At 41.8% G+C, this 19889-nt stretch overlaps 1 protein-coding gene across 6 annotated transcripts in view; it reads right to left on the reverse strand.

The window, feature by feature from the left end:
* Window positions 1–19889, reverse strand: part of atp8a1 (ATPase phospholipid transporting 8A1) — a 108995-nt gene that overhangs the window by 78888 nt on the left and 10218 nt on the right. For all 6 annotated transcript variants that reach the window (XR_013093789.1, XM_076875819.1, XM_014412626.3 and 3 more), the window contains exon 2: window positions 11164–11278. Coding sequence is in view for 5 of the 6 variants with exons in the window: in XM_076875819.1 (XP_076731934.1) it covers window positions 11164–11278 (115 nt within the window). In the remaining variant the exon portion in view is untranslated. The remainder of the gene's footprint in view (window positions 1–11163; window positions 11279–19889) is intronic.

Consider the following 19889-nt stretch of genomic DNA (forward strand, 5'->3'; position numbering starts at 1 on the left):
AGGCCTCACCTGGCCATGAAACTCACTCAATGATCCAGTTACCTTTGAGCCTCTAAAACAGGGATCTATGTAACTATAATTCCTAAACAGACAATACGATACTTTTGTTAAACACTGTGCTTCAGTCACATTGATTGTTTGATGTAAAATGCATTATGGTGATGCTCTAGCTGTACTTGTTGTGAAGCCATATATTTAGATCACCCTGGACATATAATTGCATAGCATTAAGCAGCTCCTTGCCCCTCCGCCCACCCATTCTACGAGGTCTTTTGCGATGCAAAGACTTGTCTGGATGTGCGACTGATGAACAGCAGAGCCCAGTGGACTCAGTGATCATAAAGAATAATTAGGAGCAGGAAGTTAGCTGGCAGTCGGGTCATAAAGACCTCCTGGCAGATCTGTTGGTGCTAGGCTGGTGGAGCCATCAGCAGCCCCAAAGTCAGGCCTCCAGCAGTCTGATTTACAGCTGTGTTAAAGGGTCAGTCAGAGCAGCCACTTTGGGAGAAGATTTATACCATAGAAGGATGCCAAGCCACTGGCAGGGCTTTGCTTACTCACACGCAGACCAGAGCCTTTAGACATACACATGCAGAATATCAGCAAGTACAGTGCAACGAGCATATGCAGTTCAACATCAGTGATATCATTGTTTCCCTCCTGTTAGTCTGAATCATAGATGACAAGCATATTTTTTGCAATTTCACTTGTAGCACACCCAGAAGCACAATGTAGTCGCAGAAAAGCGGACATGCTTTGAATTGCAGCACGGACGAATGAAGAAAATAAACACAGTAACTGTCATCATGCCGGCCTGGTACACACTGCATCTGTCTGGCAAAGCAAGAGAGCTGCCTCCCTCTTCCCACTCCACCACAACCACCCACACATGCAGGGCCTTGGAGTAGGGGTATGTCACCAGGGTGCAGAGGAGGCTACCCCCCCCCCCCTGTCCCCTTCTGGCTGCCTCTGCCTCAATTTTATCCCACAACTTAGACATTCACATTACTCACACTCTCATTACACATACATATAGGATCTTGGGGGTGGGCACGATACACGGAGTCCAAAGTACCATCAGGGTGTACACCCCACCCCTGGCATCGTTGCCCACCTCTCAATTTTAAATACACGTAGACATTGAGGGCTAGCAGGAGGGACCATGCGCTTACCTGCTGCTCTCTGGCAGGTAGCTCCATGCCCTCCTGGGTTTTAAATGCACCTTAGAACACACATGCATCAACATTACAATGAGCGGGTGGAGGGAGGTTTGGAGTCTTCTCTCACCCCCGTTCTCTGCGACCTGCTGGAGCAGGGGGGCTAGGAGGAGGAGTTGGCCGTCCGACTGCGGTCTGGAGTGTGGAGCCTCCCTGCTGCTGCGGAGTCGGGGCGGTCTGCCTCCCCCCACCGCAGGGAAAAGGGAAACACCACCTGGGTCTGGGTGCAGTTCCCCCCTCCAGGGGCGGGGGCACCTAGACCCGGTTTGTAGAGTACGCTTGGGGAGTGTGATCGTGTGTACAACGTCTCTTTATGTCTGTCTCCACGTTGGTTGAGTGTGGAGTAAGTGCATATGAGAGCATGAGGGTGGGAATGGATGTTTGTGTCTGAGTGTGCCCGTATGTCTGTGTCTATATGTCAGGTTGGGTGTCAGGCGCCACCTCTCTGGGGACATCTTAGGCCCTCCAAGGTTTGGAGGCCTATCTCCCCCTACCACCACTTCCCCTGCCAGTGGCGGACCCCCTCAGACATCGGTGCGTTGGTGGTTCTTTGTGTCCGGGGATGGGCGTCCAGGTACACACCGGCTCACTCCTTGGCGGCCGCTTATCGGGGCCTGGAGCCTGGGGCTCGCTCGGGCCACTTCGGAGGTGGGGTGCCCCCGGCCTCTCGGCCTGGGGCTCGGTCACTCAGGCACAGCTGGCGGCCGGCGGAGCTCATGGGCGCGTCACTGCAACCCCCCCTGGCTTCTGCTCCGCGGCTGCTGAGTGAGCCCTCATCTGGGACTCTCCTCAGCTCTTTCTGGGACAGTGGCGCAGCTGCCCCTCTGTTGGTCTTCCTTGGTCTCTTGTGTTCTGGGGGCCTCTGGATGTCTGGAGTTTTGATCTCCTCCACACCTGCTTCATGCCCTGGAGGACGGGGCTGTGGCCCCCCCACACCCTCTAGCAGATCATTACATGAAGGAACCTTTTAAAAAAACAAAAAACAAGCGCGTCCATGCTCACAGGTGTACACACGGGTGATCACACCCACAAACTACACCCTTTTTGGCTCCTACCTCAAAGCACACTGTGTTCTGTTGATCTTATGTGCTGCACAATAATGTTTAACATTTAGTATTTACTGTCATATTCCCATATATCATTGTGATGTTGTTTATTCTATTACTCTTGTTCTCTTCTGCTTGCTTTCTTTTTTCTTTCTCAGCAGGTGATCCAGGTGATTGATATATGCATTTTTTTTCTCTGCCCGTTCTGTTGGTTTTTGTCTTTTGCCCTTCTCCCCCGTCCCTCTTCTCAGCTGTTTCTCTTTCCCTCTTTCTTTCTCCCCTTCTTTCCCCCAGTCAAGTCTGTCCCGTATTCAGTAAGTGAAAATAAAATAAACAATAAAAGGTGAATCAAATGGACCATTACGGCAAGGCTGGGATGGTCAGTTTGGTAAAGTAAATCCGTTGGGCATCTTTCTTTGCCTTTAGACAACAATTCTGATGCAAAAGAGCCAAACGGGACAGGCCAAAAAAAATAAATAAATAAAAAAAAAAAAGAGAGCAACATAGAGCTGGGCGATATGAGATTTTTTCATATCACGATATGTTTTTTTCATTTCAGGCGATAACGATATCTATCACGATATCAGCCAAATAACTATATTTGTAAGATTTAAATGTGCCGTTGCTCACAAGTAAAATGTGAAATAATCAGCAGCTTGTTTTTATTTAAATATTTATTTCCCATAATAAGTTCAACAGGGTAGATGTACTTAAGGAACATGAGACTTTTTCAGATAAATAAAGGCAAATATTGCAAACTACACAAAAGGCAGCCGCTAAAGCGTTTAAGTTTCAAAATAGAACAAACGAAACAGACTAAATTGTCAATTCCACTTAGAAACAAAATATTAATTCTAAAAATAAATCTTAGTTTGTTTTACAGAAGAACAGACAAAACTGACTAACTTTTGTCAATATCAAATAAACTGAGAACTAAAAGGAAATTCTCAATCTCTCCTTGTTGTACAGCTGAGCTTTTCAAACAGTTTTAACAGTTACTTTAGTCTGACAAAAGCCGAATGACGAATTAGCGCTTCCAGTCAGAGACTGAGGCTACGTCCACACGTACACGGGTATTTTTGAAAACGGAGATTTTCCGTTTTCGTTTTAAAAAATAATCCCGTCCACACATAAAGGCAGAAATGAAGGAAAACGCTGCTATGAACATGCCAAAGCAGCAGGTGGCGCTAGATTCCTAACCGTGCAGAAATGTTGGCCAATCAGAAGTCTAGAAGCCTCGGTGGGAAAAAGTAAACAAAGCTGGGGCATAGAAGCAGAACCGAGTCGTATGTGTGGACGGACAGTAACTGTGTGTATATGTAAGCATTTAAACACTGCAGAGAGTAGAATTAACAGTATTGTAGAAATTCATTTCACTGAAACAATAACGTGGCGCACAGTGTGACGCATGCACCAGTTTATTGTATTTCCAGACTTGCTTTCGGCACATTTACAGTGCAGCTACTCTGTTTTTTGTCAGACTTGAAATAGCAGAAATACCTTCACACTACGGAGCTTCTATGGCTCTTCCGTTCGACAATCTCTCCGGCGTTGGAACCATCATCTGTTTTCTCTTCGGTCACGCTCGGTTGATTTTTCTAGTCGCACACTCATTTCCTCCATTACCCGCTGGCTGCTTCCCAAACAAACACACGTGCGGCTTGGCACTTGTGCTGTACGTAACAAGTCACGCGACGTGACGCTGCGGCTGTGATTGGTTCGGCTCTGCGCTACTTAATTTGGATTGGCTGACCTTTTTTTTTTTTTTTTTTTTTTGAGGACAAGAGCTGCGAGGTCTATCGCGATAGCTTAATTTCTCTATCAGTAAAAGTTATATCGCGATACATATCGTTATCGTTCTATCGCCCAGCTCTAGAGCAACATAAAGGCATTGTTCTGACAGCAGTACAGTGTGATACCAGCCTCACAAAGACCCATCAGAACAACTCTTCCTTTCATTGATACTTGGTCTTGGACTGCATATACTTCGTTCAATTTGTGTAATAATTAAAATCTCTGGGTAACCTGTAGGTGGGGTTTTGAGCAGGTGTTCCATGTTCACTCACAATGCCACAGCAGCAGCAAGTTAGCTGGAGAGCTAACACAACAAGTTGGAAGCTAAGAGGCAAACAGCAGCATTTCAGAGGCATTTCAAAGCCGCCCGCTTTTCCTTTTTTACCCAAAGTTCAGATGATGAGGCTTCAGTGTCTCTCAAATTCCCCTCTCATTATGCTTACTCAGAGAGACTCGTGCAAAGAGGAGTGGAAGACGTTCGTTTTTATGACACATTTGGTAACATAATGTCATCTTCAACTCGATTAATTATTATCTCACTTCACCTGCTTCTGTCAGCACACAAGAAACAAACTATTACGACTCCAAGTGACAGCATGCAGCAGTCAAAGCCAAACTCTTAGTATAAAGATCAGAACAGGAAAAAGCTAGATTTGCACATTCCTACTTCCTTAAAACACAACAAACAGGCTAAAACAACAACTGTACACTGAAGCAAAACTGAAACCAAGTCGCTTTATTCGGGTAGAATAATTATACATAATTACAATCATCATCAGAGGAAACTAAGACTAAAAAGTCAACCAACAAGTCAGACATGCAAATACAAGGAAGGAGGAAGAATATTTTCTGTGTCCCTTTGTTTGTCTGATTGGTTGAGAAAGAAAGACCTGGGTTTTGCTTACACACCATATTCTGTTGCGTCCGTCCTCGTCATCTGATTTGCTGAATTTCTGTAATGTCAGGGTTTGTTTTTTAAGTAAAACAGTTTAAAAGGATCAGGTTTACTGCTTAGTGAAAATTTTAACTGTATTTTACCCATTGATCACACACTTGCACTCCTTTATTAAATATTTTGCCATACATCATACAGCTAAAAGATTACCACGAGTACCTTTAAATTAATAAATGGCAAGTCCCTTGGATATTAAACATCTAAGCACTGTGGTGTATACAGTCTGCCCCTGAGATACAAAGAACGTGTGGCTGGGGATGCATCATGCTCTCTGTGATTTATTTTCTTCAAGCCTTCTGATCTCATGGGGGTAAGCTGCAGAGCATATGCCCAATCATCTCTGGTTACCTTTGTACACAGAATCACTTCCAATAATACATCTTAATGGATGATTATGGATCCTTCATTTTGTTTCCTGGGAGTAAGCTGAGATCAAGAAGATATGAGAGGAGCACTTCCTCCACTTACTCACAAATCAGAGTATAATGTTATTATGAAAGCCTATTTTGTTTGTTTAATCTTTGAATAAGATTAGTGTGCTAGTTAAAAGAAACAAAGAGACAGCTAAACATTTTCAACCATGCCTCTGCCATTTATTTAAACATAATATCATATTTCATTAAAGAGTGCTAATTAATAACAATAGTTGGCTCAGATCCTGCAGTATTAAAGAGAAAACAGTGACCAACATTTGGTGACAGTGGAAAGGAAGAACCCCATGTTCACAGGAAGAGACTTCCAGCAAACCACTATTTCTTCACATCGTAGCTCACGTGGGCTTAAGTTACTTTTCACCACTGCTCGTTGGCAAACACCATAGAGTGGATATGAAAGATGAATAATGCTTCTGAGTCTAAAAAGCCAATGAGGACATAAACCTGTACTCACCTTTATAACTCGACAGGGCGACTCCTCTGGTTTGAAAAAAGACGTTTGTCTCTTTAAATGTTAGTCGTACTCAACTCACTTGCTCTGTGATTCATAGTCTGAACTGCTAGTTTCAAGTCTTAGTTAACACAATGGCACGGTTAGTTTTAATTTATTTGATTTTTCAATAGATTCCCCATTAGTGTAGATCAGAATAGTAAAGCAGGGTATGCTTCAGATCGTTAACAAGGCTGTCAATGAATATAAAAATTACAGAAGAATTGTTAAAGAATTTTTGTTTTTATTATTCTGAAAATCAGTATTTGATTATTGAAAAACATGACAAGCAAAACAAAGACATCTGAAAATAAGTTGACATCATGGCGGCTGTATTGTGTATAGTGAGTGTTTAGCATGTTTAACCATCATTTGCAGTATTATTTACAGTATATGGCTCGTATTGTTTTACTAACACACAAGCATAGGAGGGCAACCCTGAAGAACAGCCAGCAGATGATTAATGTCTCCTGCTGCATTACAACCTCTAATGAGTGCCACTATGAGCACATTATGGAGTTTTCAGCCATGCGTGTTTCCAGGGACCACAAACAGGAACAAGGTTAACCAGCTGTGGACTCAGACCGGAGAGACCAGATGATGACACTCAGTAAATAAGCTTAAAAGCCTAATCGCGACCCTGCCTCTCTGCCATATTGCATTTGAGTCTGACTGAAAACTTTTTCTAAATCCTAACATTCGTTCTTCAGCATTCATGTGTACAAGCTGCATTACAGTTATGACACAGTCTGATCTGGACTGATGTTATTCTGGATTAAAAGATGCACTTTCTGCCTTTTTCAGACGTTCACATAGCTTTTAAGCAGAGAATAACCATACAGGAATTAGAGTCAGACATGTTGAGTTTTAGTTTAAAGTCTAAAGATCTCAGTGAAGATTGTGTCAAATAAAACTGCTGCAAAGGTGTTGACTTTCTTGTCAACAGAAACTTTAGCTTTTCGGCCTTGGGATTCCACCGTCAGCGGAACCACACGCTGCCCTGGACTGTGTGTCTGACTGCAGGTAATTTGTGTAACAACTGATCGGGACATGTGCAAAGTTTTTGGGCCCCTTATCTGTGTTCTTATATTTTCATAATTCGTGTATAGCTTTGAGCAACAGCACATTGAGCCCATCTCCCTTTGTTCAGCATTGCTGTCATGCACTGTGATAACCCCTCCCACTCTGCTTATTTTTTTTATCTGCATTTTCTTCCTGGTTTTGTGGTGGATGCGGGTCCAGAGAGCAGCACGCCCGTCAGCAGCCGACTGATAAAAAAGAGAGCTAGTGCACTAACTCTCTCACTCTCTTCCCCAGAAACCAGAAGCTCGTGTCTTGGGTCTTGGTTGCTTGGTTCTACCTTTTATATTTGGCATTCCCATATTTACTATACTACTGCTAGTATAGTGATGTGTTCTACATTTCCTTAAAGCAAGTTTCATGTAATTGTACAAATTCTGAGTTATTTAAATTCACCACAGTCTGTGTGGTCCTACTTGTCAGCAGATTTGTGACAGCACTGAAGCTGCCTAGCCCCTCAGTCCATCAGCATGCAGTGAAACCTTCGCTGGTTTTCCAGCTCACACGTTTTTATAAGTAGGTCTCTCTTTCATGTCAGCAAAAACTCTTTTTTGAATAAAGTGGCTGCAGGAAACAACCCAACATTTTATTCTGAAAGGTTTTTTATAGAACTTTTTTCAGGTTAATAAAATCTCTCCATCTCCTTCTTATATATCTTACATTCATAATAATGAATACATCATTTCTTTAGGATGAATGCACTCTCAGACAGGATGCTTTGATAATGTTCGACTTGGCTTAGACACTTTAGGACATTGAGCCATTATGTCTCAATGTCCTCTCAGATCCTTGAGATGTTCAGTGTCTACGCCACATCAGTACCTTTACATTAAAGTATTAGTGAATCGGGCATGGCGGGCATCGCATGCATTATATAATTAACTTGACTCATTATTCACAAAACTTCAAATTTTATTTAACAGAACACCAAATATATCAAGAATAAATCCTACGCAGTAAAGATTAGTTGCTGTGATTCAGTAAGTGAGACAAAATAAGCTACACATACCAAAACAATTAAAGTAATTTGCATGTCTGGGTCACTGTGTGTTTGGACCCACGTCAGTGTGCGTCTATTCATATGTTCCTTGTTTTCCTCAAAAGAGAGAGCAGCATTTCCTGAATGCTCAACAGGAAAATGGTTTGCACAGCCACTCCTCTTTGCCTGTCAACATCCCAGCAATTATTCGCCTTTCCATTACGACCAGATCTGCACGACAAACTGTGCAGCTGAACAAACAATTCACTAAAACCCTAACACAGGACGCAGACCCATGATGCAGATCCATTAGCTAACAGGAGAAATATGCATGTGATGGTGGACAATGACATGTAAGCAGTGGGAAGATGTGTCAAAGACCATGCAACATTGGAGACAGCAACAAATCAGGTCTCCGCTTTAAAGCACAAATAAATCTTTTTCTAAACCCGCCAAAGACGAACCTTCATGAACACAGAGTCAATCTGCAAGCTGTTCAATGCTGAGATAATGCCATATTTATTATTATTAACATCTAACCTATTTTAACCAAAGTATGTTCATATCATCACTACTGTCTTTGAACACTTAGACGGCTTAGAGTTGGTGTGACACAGCACACATCAGGCCACTGCCTTCAGCAAATGTTTGATGCAATCTTAAAAGCCATATTTCTTAAACCTCCAGTGCTTTTTACTGTTATTCAAATATCAATCATATGGTACTCCAAGCAGATTTTAATATGTATTTTGTCTCACTGACGATGGTCTTTATAAGTAATAACAAAACTAAAGTAATGGAGATATTAATAAAATTAACTAATAAAAGTTAAAAAACTAAACGCATATTTTTGACTGTGAAGCTGAGAATCGGCCTCACAGAGTAAAACAAACTGTGCTAATCAAAAATATACCTCATATTTACTGTTGTCTGATTTATGTTGTAAACTCATGAAGCTGAGGTAACAATGGGCTCCATCCTAGTTTGCTTCTTTCTATTTACTAATCCAGCTCAGTTTGTAGCGGTCTCTGTGTAAGCACGCTGTTTGTGAGGCAGGAATGGTAACCGTAACACTCCTTGACAGAGGGAGGCCTGACCCAACAATCTTGACCTTTAAAGCTAAAAGCACTCCACTTCTCCAAGATACGCAAGAAGATAAACAGGCCAGTCTGGGTATATGCACTGATGCAGCACCAGCATTACAAATCTTGCAGGTATCAAATATCATATGGCTAAGGGTGCTGTCATGGCTGTACCTGAACTCTCTCTACAGCACAAGAGCAGGTGATCTGTACAGTGTTTCAGCTATGGCTTATTCAGAAGTCAATATTAGAAGTCTGAAAGCAAGATTTTTAGGTACCACAGACTAGCCTGCTATTTAGTCTGTGCAGCAGGGTACTGCTGTGTCATTAGATATAATATTGTGTCACTACTACTGCAGTGTCATGCTACTGCTGCTGGAACCTTGTGGTAATAGATTCATACTTTGAATTAAGTAGTGTGTCATCACTGCCTGACAGCAGATCATGGGAAAAGAAGAATGGAAAATGCCCTTCGTATACTTACATTTACAAGTGCTGCTGCCTGGAGGGTGTAAATGTCAATAAAATGTTTGGTATTTTCAGAAATATCATCAGGAATAGGGTTCCATTTTTCTAGAAATATTGTGATATTTTGAGGCTTTATTTCTCACCTCTACTTTGCAATCACACCAGAAAAGGGATCGCAAAGAGACTGAAACTATTTCTGCTCCAAATTTCCACAGTATCTGCTACAAAGATCTGAAAACTCTTCTAAATGTTTGCTACTTGGAAATGATCAAATCATGTGATTGTAAATCTGCAGGTTAATTTAGGGTTAAAGCATGTTTGGCTGCTGGTTCATCATGAAGCATGAGCAGGCGATACATGTTGTCGCGAAATCGATCAATGTAGAGCAGTGTCACAAACCACGGAGGCCCCAGAAAAGTGCAATCAAACGATGAGTTTATTAACAGCCCGGAGAAAACATCAACATATGTCTTCTGACCAAAATACATGTTGTGGACACTTATAAAGCAGTGGGGTACACGCCCCCCCATGGCGTCAATGACAGATTAAAATAGGTTCCAGACATTAGTCACAGTTAATCGTACATCTTTAATAGCTATAAGCAGACATAGAACTTCTCTTTTCTATAACACCGTCCATACAAAGTAATAAACTTCAAGCCCTCAGGGTCTCTGAGGCTAATTATTGACTCTGATCGTCTGTTACCAAGTAGAATAAAATATAGTGAGACACCAAATGAGTTGAGGCCTCAGGCCGGACACATTCCTAGATTATATGTATTATATGTACTGTAAGCATGCAGCTATCCTATGTTCTAGTTTCCCTCAGCATGGATCACCTGGACAGTCACGCCAGTGAAGCTTAAGACCCTTAATGAACTGAACATCAACTCAAAATAGGCACAAATATGCAATGTGTATAAAATACTTCTGACCGTACCTGTAATAAAAGTTAACATAATGGAAGGATCCTCAAATGGACATCTTCAATAAACAGCTGTAATGCAGTATCAATACTGTGAGAAATATTATTAGATGAAATAATGCTGTAAAGAATGTTATTAATGCAGTTATAATGATGCAGATTATATGGCAGCAATAAAAGAATTTCTGTATCTCCACATTCCCTCTTTTGACATTCCAAAAAAGGAATGTCACCACACCTCGTGTTGTATCACTCCTCGGCCCACTCCATGGCATCTAAGTTCCTCAGGTAGATTGAATCCACCCGTCCAGGGTACGCAACACTAGCCATCATTTTTACCAACAATCCTCTGACACAAGTAATGACACAACAACCACAAGTGACCAGTATCCCTAAAAGTGTAGCGAATGAAACCATTGCTGACATAGCCAAACCTTTCCACCGTCCAAACACGGATGCTACCCAGGACTCCACCTGAGTGCTCATGCATCGTTGAAAAAAAAAAAGCTGAAAAAGCCAATGTGTTGAAGAAAATCACCATGCTCGCAGCTAAAAATGAAACTGCAGAATCTAAAACCACACAAACTTAGGTTCTACTTACTGCTCAAGTTGCCCACTACCTATTTCAACAAGTATGCTCTAAGACTGCAGGCTAGATGCAGCCATGATTATTAGAAACTCAACATCTCCTTACCTGACTCGATTGCTGCAAAATTTGGTGAACTGTGGTTGGTTGAGATATATGAGCCGGGCATCTTCTTGGTCAGCTAAGGATGTCTTTTCTGATGCGTCCTCTGTCTTTTCATATCCTGCAGCATGGGGGGAAAGACATTTGATAAGTTCAAAAAGTCTGCTTTGAGCACAAATAAAAGTGAGATCAAAAGGGGTTTTGAAGTGTTTGAGTTAGTGCGTGTCGAAACGCACCCAAAGGACCCTTCGGAGTCAGGAAAAGGAAAAGTCCAACTCAAACTAAATCAATAGAGAGCTCAGCTGACCTTGGCGCTTTAGAGGTTTTAGACTCATATACAACAGCTTTTCTTTCAGATTTATTAACAAAAGCAAAGTATTTTTGCACTCTGAATTCAAAATAATGCATTATGCTCTGCAAAGTGTTTTCCTAGCACACAATGCACAATACATTAGCCAAACTGTTATTACTGTAGGCTACAATCACTGCAGTCTGCACAATCACTGAGAAGATGTTTGTAAGTGATGTATGCTAAGCTTGCCTCAGCTCGGGCGTGATGATCTGATGCCACTATACGGTCAAGTTGTTATCCTAATGGAGTGAGAAGGTACCTCGGAAAGACAATAGGCTTGCCAAATGACATGTCACTGAGAGTACATCTTGTATTACTACCTTCACAGTAAAACACCAACTTGGAGAAAAACCCTATTATACACCGAAAAGGAAATCACCTACTCTGTGTGGACAGTGTGACTCACCTACACAGGAAGAAGGGCAGCACTGGCATACCACAGGTATATTTCTATTGACCTTTTTCCTTTAATAATGAAATTATCATTTTAAAACAGCATTTCAGTCGTATCTGACGATCTGAGACACTTAAGTGCAACAAAAAATATACAATATAATTCAAATTCTTTGAAAACTTTTTCAATTATGAACAGCAGAAACTCCATTCATTGTTCAGTTAATCATCACACACTATTCTGCAAGGAAAAGAAAAGAAGGTTGTTAGCAGATTTGGTACATTTAGTGCTGAAAAATCTGTCCCCACATGGATGCAATTCTTCTTTCCACTCCTTTGGAAAAACGAGGCACTGTTTGACTCCCACCAAGTACCGAGTTCAGCAAAGTGGGATGGAGCTCTGTTGGCTAAAACAAAACTAGCGAGGCCTCGTGAGCGCTGTATGTGGGTCGCAGAGATGCTTATGCGTGTAACACATTTTTCCTTGTTGTTTTTAAAACCCTGACTAAATATTTGATTTGTAAAAGGCATTTTTGCATCTTACTTTGCCACTAAAAACAAGGACTAACACATTGCAGATGCAGACGGGTATAATGCTTAGGCCTTTAAAATGCATGCTTTCTATGCAGGAGGCAGATGCTGCGTCATGCGTCTAGGGACGTTGCAGCCTGGAACTTGCCAGCAACATCAAGCACAAAGCATGAAACTGCTTAGTGCAGAACTGGAAATGGGAAGTACACATCTCTCATCTCCTCTCACACATGCAAATAGAAGTGAGGTTTAGTCCTGAACTTTATACTTGCAGCAGTTGACGTTTAAAGTGCCCCCTTCCTGATAAGGTAAACACACTAAAAAAACAACAAATGTCCTGCTGAGGTAAAGATCCTTTTAAACTGAAACACTGGAGAGTAGTACAGAAGAATATTTGACAGGAATCATGTAGCCTGGAAGATAAGAAGAGAAAATCAAATATGTATTTTTGCTTAATTCTGCTGAAAGGGGAAAAAGCTGAGACATAAAAAGGAACCTATTATACTTCTCCTTACTTCCTGTCCTACATATTTGCTGTTATAGCTTTTGATCATAAAACTGGACAAGAACGAGGCTTCAAATAATGAATGAGGTCAACATATGGTTATGTAACCCTAAACAGCCAAAATTCAGACTGCGTTAAACGTTTCTTATCAGCCTTTTCTGTATGAGTATCAGGGGACATCTTTAATATGGTCATCTCAGTTCTTGTCATGAGCGCAGATGCCACAGCAACCAGCAACCTGGATTATTTTGAACCGAAAGTCTCCAGTAGCTCCGGCAGACCCAAACAAACATAAACACGGAGCTGTAAATGTCCACTTTAAGGTTTCTGGGGTTCACATTTCCCTATACTTAATTTTTAATTGATATGTCTGGATTAATGACGTGAGCAATGCTCACAGGGCAGCGCTAATGTAAAACTTCAAAGTCAACAGTACTCCTACTCAGATTGCATGCATGTGATCCACTGGATGCTGGCTAGTCTTCCCTAGCATACAGTGTGTTGGTGTTAGAGGGAGGCAAAAAGGGAGACAGCAAAGCTTTCACAACTATAGATAAGGTGAGCCGCAGTGTTTAAAATGGAAAGAAGGACCATTCTCAGGCACAAACGTAGGAGGGAGGAAAGCTGGCAGGAAGCACGAACAACAAAACCCAGTGTCAGGAGGGGCTGTAACCAGAGCCCTGCCTGGATATGCCCCAGCTGCAGCCTGCTGCTAAAGCCCCTGCCTGCAGTATGTCTTTCTTATAATGTCAAGTCAAAACAAAGAACGCTAACACATTCTCCAAAGTCACACTTCACGCTGTCACCACTCTTAATTTTCCTTTCTGCTCTCACCTTTCACTTAGCACTTTCTCACTCATGTTACACAAACCATGAATCTTAGATTACAGCTACTTGTTATTTTAATGATCCACTTGGCTTTACATAGATTATTGAGGAGTGACTGCTAGCATCGCCTCCTTATACTTTGTCCTTAGCATGTGCTCTGGGCTAAAAATAAATGCCCCGTAGTTGTTTACATGGCTGGGAGTTCACCATCACAGCCTTGTTACACGAGGCAACAGATCTGCATAGGTAGTATATTGGATTAGTGAGGTGACAAACCATGGATGGACACAGCAACAGGAGGTTTAAGAGTGACACCAACTAAGTCAGTAAATGCTCTTCCTGTTTATTATTAAGCGGTTTGTATGAACAGTGTAAACAATATTGCAATAAGCTAACGATTTCTCGTAGTTCATTCTTTGTGCACCAAGAAGAAGAAAAGGGTTTTTCCTGCATACTAAAAAAATTGGCACCCTGAAAAACACCAGTATTATATTTTGTTATCTTTTAAAGCCATGTTTTATTAAAGGTTCTATTTACTCAAGAACACACTGTATACTCTTTTACCAAAATGACCTTTGTTCCCAGGATTATATGGTCAGCTCAACAAAGACTTAGAGCACCTGTTGAAATGTTTTCACGCTTCTACGTGTTACACAAAGAACATCGTTTCAGAGAATGGGTGATGTAAAGAATCACTGAAAGACCTGCAACACCACAGCATTACATAATATTGCTGAACAGTTGATTCATTGATCCTGTACGGACTTTACGGTTTGGTGGTTCCTCTTTAAGAGCATGTGCGTTCATCCCTCTTTCAGGAAAGTAGGCCTCGCCTCTTCGGTCCAAAACTAAAACTGAATTTGCAGCCAAGAGCTCACCTGGTGACACTGGGACGACAGGTACTTAGCAGTGAGTAACAACACTGAGTAAAGGTGAAGGAAAGGACATTGACTTAAAGGCCTGCTGCTTCACTGAGTCTGGGCTGGATGAGAAGAGAGCTACTGGCAAAAACTACAGCAAATTTCTTCCTGTTATATGTTAGTCTGCATAAGGAACCATTTCTATGCACTTTGACATTATTAAGCAATTTCAGCACGGGGGGACTTTCTGGAAGTTTACTATGCTGTAGTTAAGATAATACTGCTTGCAGAGTGTAGCTAGAAGATAGCACTGTAGGTTTATGGGTTTATATCACCACCTGTAAAGTCATAAAAATAATTCTCAGTGTCAGAGACTACCAGGGAAAGAAATCACAGCACAGCTAACTTGTGATCATGTTTTTCCTGGTTCAAAGCGGCCTTTGGGGACCAAAACTATGCACACAAATATAGCTGGTCCAAGTCTAAGTTGGTCTAAGTGTGAGTAAAATGAACCATGCTTTAGTCAAAGAGTTTTCTGTAGTTATTGTTGATCATATAAATATTTGCCTTTGATGGATGGCTACAACATCCTTTATTTTGTGTCTTTTTGTAGAACTAATCCCACACTAATGTTGCTCAGTTTCATCAGGAAGTCTGCTCAATGGCATTTCAACGATAACCAATGCCAAAAAGAGATGGCCTACACACCAGGGAACAAATCCAACCAAGAAAAAAAAGTTAGTGAAGAAGCTAAGTCTTTAAGCAGCTTGGGTTATCAAGGAATTACCTTCTACACTGGCAACAGAGTGAAAACGACAGGGATAGTATAGCTGCTAAGTGCAGCATAAGGCCTGTGTGGAATAACAGGCCAGAGGAGCTGGCTGAGCAGCTGTGATTGATGCTGCGTCTCTGTATCTGAACGAGCCTTCGCAGCAGGAGCCGGTGTGCTGGGGTAGACCAGGTGCTGCAATGCACCAGTTGCAGCTGGTGATGCTGCTGTTTAACCAAGTCCTCTTCCTCTCTCCTTTGAGCCACTGTGACACAAGCAACTGTACAGGAAGCTAAGAACACCTATTCTGTATTTTACTTGGTGCAGTAAAGGTGTGTAATGTCAACATCACCATCATTTAGACTAAAGCCAGGACAGTGTGCTATTTGCTGCCCTGTTAGATGAATCAAGCTTTTAATCCAAAATACATCACTAATATGTCAAACACTTAAGCAACCAAGGTTTGCATCATGAGCTGACGTGTCCTCTGCTTCCAGTGTCAGATGAATACCAGAAAGAAAAAAAGATCAAGCCTCATTAGAAATTATTTCCCAAATCTAGACAAAGTATTTCTTTTCTCAACACCTATGGGCGATACGAATGAATTTGTCTCATCTTCCTAATAATATCAGGGTAAATCGACAGAGAAGGTTAGACTTGGACTCTCAGTTGTCGCTTGATTATTACCAGATTGGTTTCTCATGACAGTAGGGCTGCCACGATTACGTCGACTATCAAAATCGTCGACGACTGATTTAATAGTCGACGCGTCGTTTGAAACTTTGTACGATCACAAAAGACGCAGGAATAAGTGGCAGGATTTAAGAGTGTAATAACGGACTGAAACAGAAGATGGCAGCATTGCATGTACAAGGATGTCAGCTACCGTTAAACCCCGAAGAAGAAGAAGAAGAAGAAGAAGAAGAAGCTGTGTCCCAGAATTCATAGCGCGGCCCAGCGCAGTTTCCAACAATGGCGGCAGCTAGTTAGTTTTAATGTTACTCTTATTATTCTTTCTGGGTCATAAAATAAACGTTTAACATATTTTCAGGTGAGAATGTAGCTGTGTAAACCTCAAATATCTGCTCAGTTTATCAGGACACCACATATTTTCAAAAGCGCTCCGACGTTTTCAGAGACGTCTGTTACCCACTAGCTCGTTAGCGAGCCGGGGGCTAGGCTCACTAGCGCCGCGAGAACACCGGACTCCCCGCAAATCGTTTTCAAACCCACCGCAGTCTTTCGCTACTCAGGTTAAATATATATGAGTCACTTAGATAACTTAAAATGTTGTTGTTTGGCTTTTTTTTTTTTAGTATTTTATTTGTTCCTGAGTAAATCGGTTTGGCTGAGATTAAAGTTATAGTTTTTACACAGCTGAATAAACGTCAAGCAGACAGCTGATTATCAGAAGTGTGAGATGCTGGAGAATTTACTCCGGTGTCCTGTTATATTTTAGATAGCAAGGAGTTTATTAATCTTCACCGAAACAATCTGCAAATTTCATTAAAATTCAATAAACTATCATCTTGTCTTTATTTTTAGTTAGCACAGACCTTAAACACTTAAAGCTGTAAGCTAATGATAGTTATATAAGAGCAGATGCTGCTGGTGCAATAAGCTGTAGTTTTACGTCTAATGGATGATGATCTGATTAGTCGACTAATCGCAAAAATAATCGGTGACTAGTCGACTATCAAAATAATCGTTTGTGGCAGCCCTACATGACAGCCAGTTTGTTCCACGAATGTTTCATAGTCTTAAGAAGAGTTAAGATTTGTTCTTGTCGAGCCTTAAGAGGTTTGATACGGCTACTATTCTTGCACACCTGATCCAATTAAAGGCTACATGTTGAACACTTTAATTGGCTTTAAGAGCAAAAGTAGCTCAAGAGCGAGAAAGTGGTGGGGTGGGCTCGACAAACTGGGAGGTAAACTAAATACTTTGGCCTATCAAGCACTCCTGATGCATTTATATGCCACTACTGAATGTCAGTAACTTTCAACTTCTCTGTTTCATAATTTGTGTTATGTCATTGTGTCTCTGCACAGCCTTATTAGATGGCTGCCCCTCCCTGAGTCTGGTTCTGCAGAGGTCTCTTCTTCCTTCCCACTGTCAGTGCTGCTCATAGGAAACTTGCAGTTTTCGCTCTTGCAGGGACATTAAAACATACTGCAACTTGAGGTGATGTTGCAAGGAGCTGGCTCTATATAGAGAGAAAACTGGGTCCAATCAGAAGATATGCAGCTTTTAATCACATCAGGAGCAAAAACTATACTTGAAATGGGGATTTTAATTAAAGGTCAAGGGTCAAATTAACAATGGAAACGTTAAAATTTTACTACAGTGGCACTGGAACTGTAACCATGGACAAATTTAAAAGTAGCACACCAGGCCAACAGTACCATCCAGAGGAGCTGGGGATGAGAATTTGAGGAGGTCATTAAAATAACTTTTCCCAGCTACTCCACAGAGGCCTCCGCATGGTCTCCCTCCCCCACCATATCCAGTTCATTTTCTTTCCTTATGTTCACACACACTCTGCAGATAATGTACTGAACCACAGCCGCACGTCTCAGTGGGATCTGCTCTTAATATTCCCTGGTGGACACCGTGCTTTTTCTCAGCACTAATGTCATTAACTGCAGGCATGTCACGGCTCAACTACCCTGACATTAATACAGAGACCATAAATAGTGAACTTGGTGGATATTCACTGTGGGCATCATTCTTAATCTGTGTTTATAACAGCACCTTTCAACTATTAATTGAAGCCCCATATTACACATAGCACTGAACATAATAATGTAAGAGGCCTGGAAAGAAAAGAGGGCGAAAAAAGTAACAAAGAGCTATTTAAAGCTCAGTGGGAGGAGATTCGCACACAGCTCTGGAGGGGAAGCCTCCAGAGGAAGGATCAATGCCACCGAGTGTCGTAATGACTTTGGATGCAGGCCAGATGCCAGGATTATTGCTTGTGTCAGCCAACAGACAGACGGGTGGAACAATAGTCACAAGGGCGCACGTATTTTGGAGAGGGTGCCCAGTGGGAAAAAACTGGGCCCAGAAAGGCTTGGCCAAGACACGCTGGTCTTCCCCCGTCTGTTTCTGTATTCCTGTTGCTAAACGCTGCAGGTCACAGAGACACCGAGAAACCGACAGGCAAGGAAAACCCCTCTTCAATCGCCTCTGCATGTTTAAGATACTAAAAGCATGGAAAGACTAATTATTTTCTATACGTCTATACAACTTTCACACTTGAATATGAGCTCATTTTTATCCCGGGTCTTTTCAAATGAAGCTCATTGTTAACGATAGGTTAACGATAAGCCCAACCCCTGCTGATTTACCATCCTCCCGATGGTACTATATTAGCTCAGGTCAGGCAAGAGTGCTGGGCGTGGAAAATTATTCCTGGCATGACTGTCAACACAAAAAAAAGATAAAATGCACATAATGGCCCCAGTGACAGGAACCATAATGACCTGATAGTCAAGTATATTAGCCAGTACTGCATCTTGTGACAGTCAGGCACATTATAGCACAGAAATAGCACTAATCCATGTTTTCAAGTAGATGATCAAATGGAAATAGTTATTGTGGAGTAAATGTATTTTTAGCAACAGTATCTTATTAATGTTTGACGTCAAACGAATCTCTTGTAGCCCAGATATTATCAAGATATCATATCACAGTTTTGCTACATCGTGGAACTTCTTTGGGCCAGCATCTATTATATACTTAATTACACAGTGATGACTCACGAGGATCCATGACTTATTCTTCAGAAAGGCCCATTAGTCAATCAGCTAGAGTGCACTGCAAGTCTAGAGGTAAATGAAAACGTAAAAAGGCTTTTTGTTCGTCCAGAAATAGCTTCTAAAAGAATAATGAGCGCAAGAGACTTGAAGGCTTGTCAATAAAGTGTAGCCGAGAAGGCACGTGACCTGGCCAGAACACGGCTCCCAAGCAAATATTCAATCACACCCGGGGTAGGTGGGGGCAGGCAGCTGGGGGCTACGGATATTGATCCCATACAGACAGACAAATAGCAGCTAAACAGTCAAGAAACTCTGTTAAGAAAAGCAGCACAGGATACACACAAATGACTGGCTTTGCTTCTGTTTGCTTCTGTCTTTACACATGCAGAACTACCGTGTTAACAAGTACCCAAATAAGTCAGCTAGAGGAGTGAGGCAGAACATTCAGCCTTCTCAGTCTGCACGTTGTTCACCTTAACCTGAGGCTATTTACCATTGTTATTAGGCTCAAATTAGTTCCAAACCGCTGGACTTCAGGATGTCTCAGTCTCATAACTCAGTGAGCCTAATGCGCCATTTATATCAGCTCATCGCCACCAAAGACAGATCTCAACATGATTCATTTATGCCACATAAATATTTCAGCAGACAGAGCGGCTACAGTCTATTCATGGGAACCAAGGCCCCCGAGATGAAAGCCCCCCTCCCTCCCGATCACCTGCCATTTGTGAAT

This window comes from Maylandia zebra, linkage group LG2, assembly GCF_041146795.1.
Source record: "Maylandia zebra isolate NMK-2024a linkage group LG2, Mzebra_GT3a, whole genome shotgun sequence".
In the NCBI taxonomy this organism is placed as follows: Eukaryota; Metazoa; Chordata; class Actinopteri; order Cichliformes; family Cichlidae; genus Maylandia; species Maylandia zebra.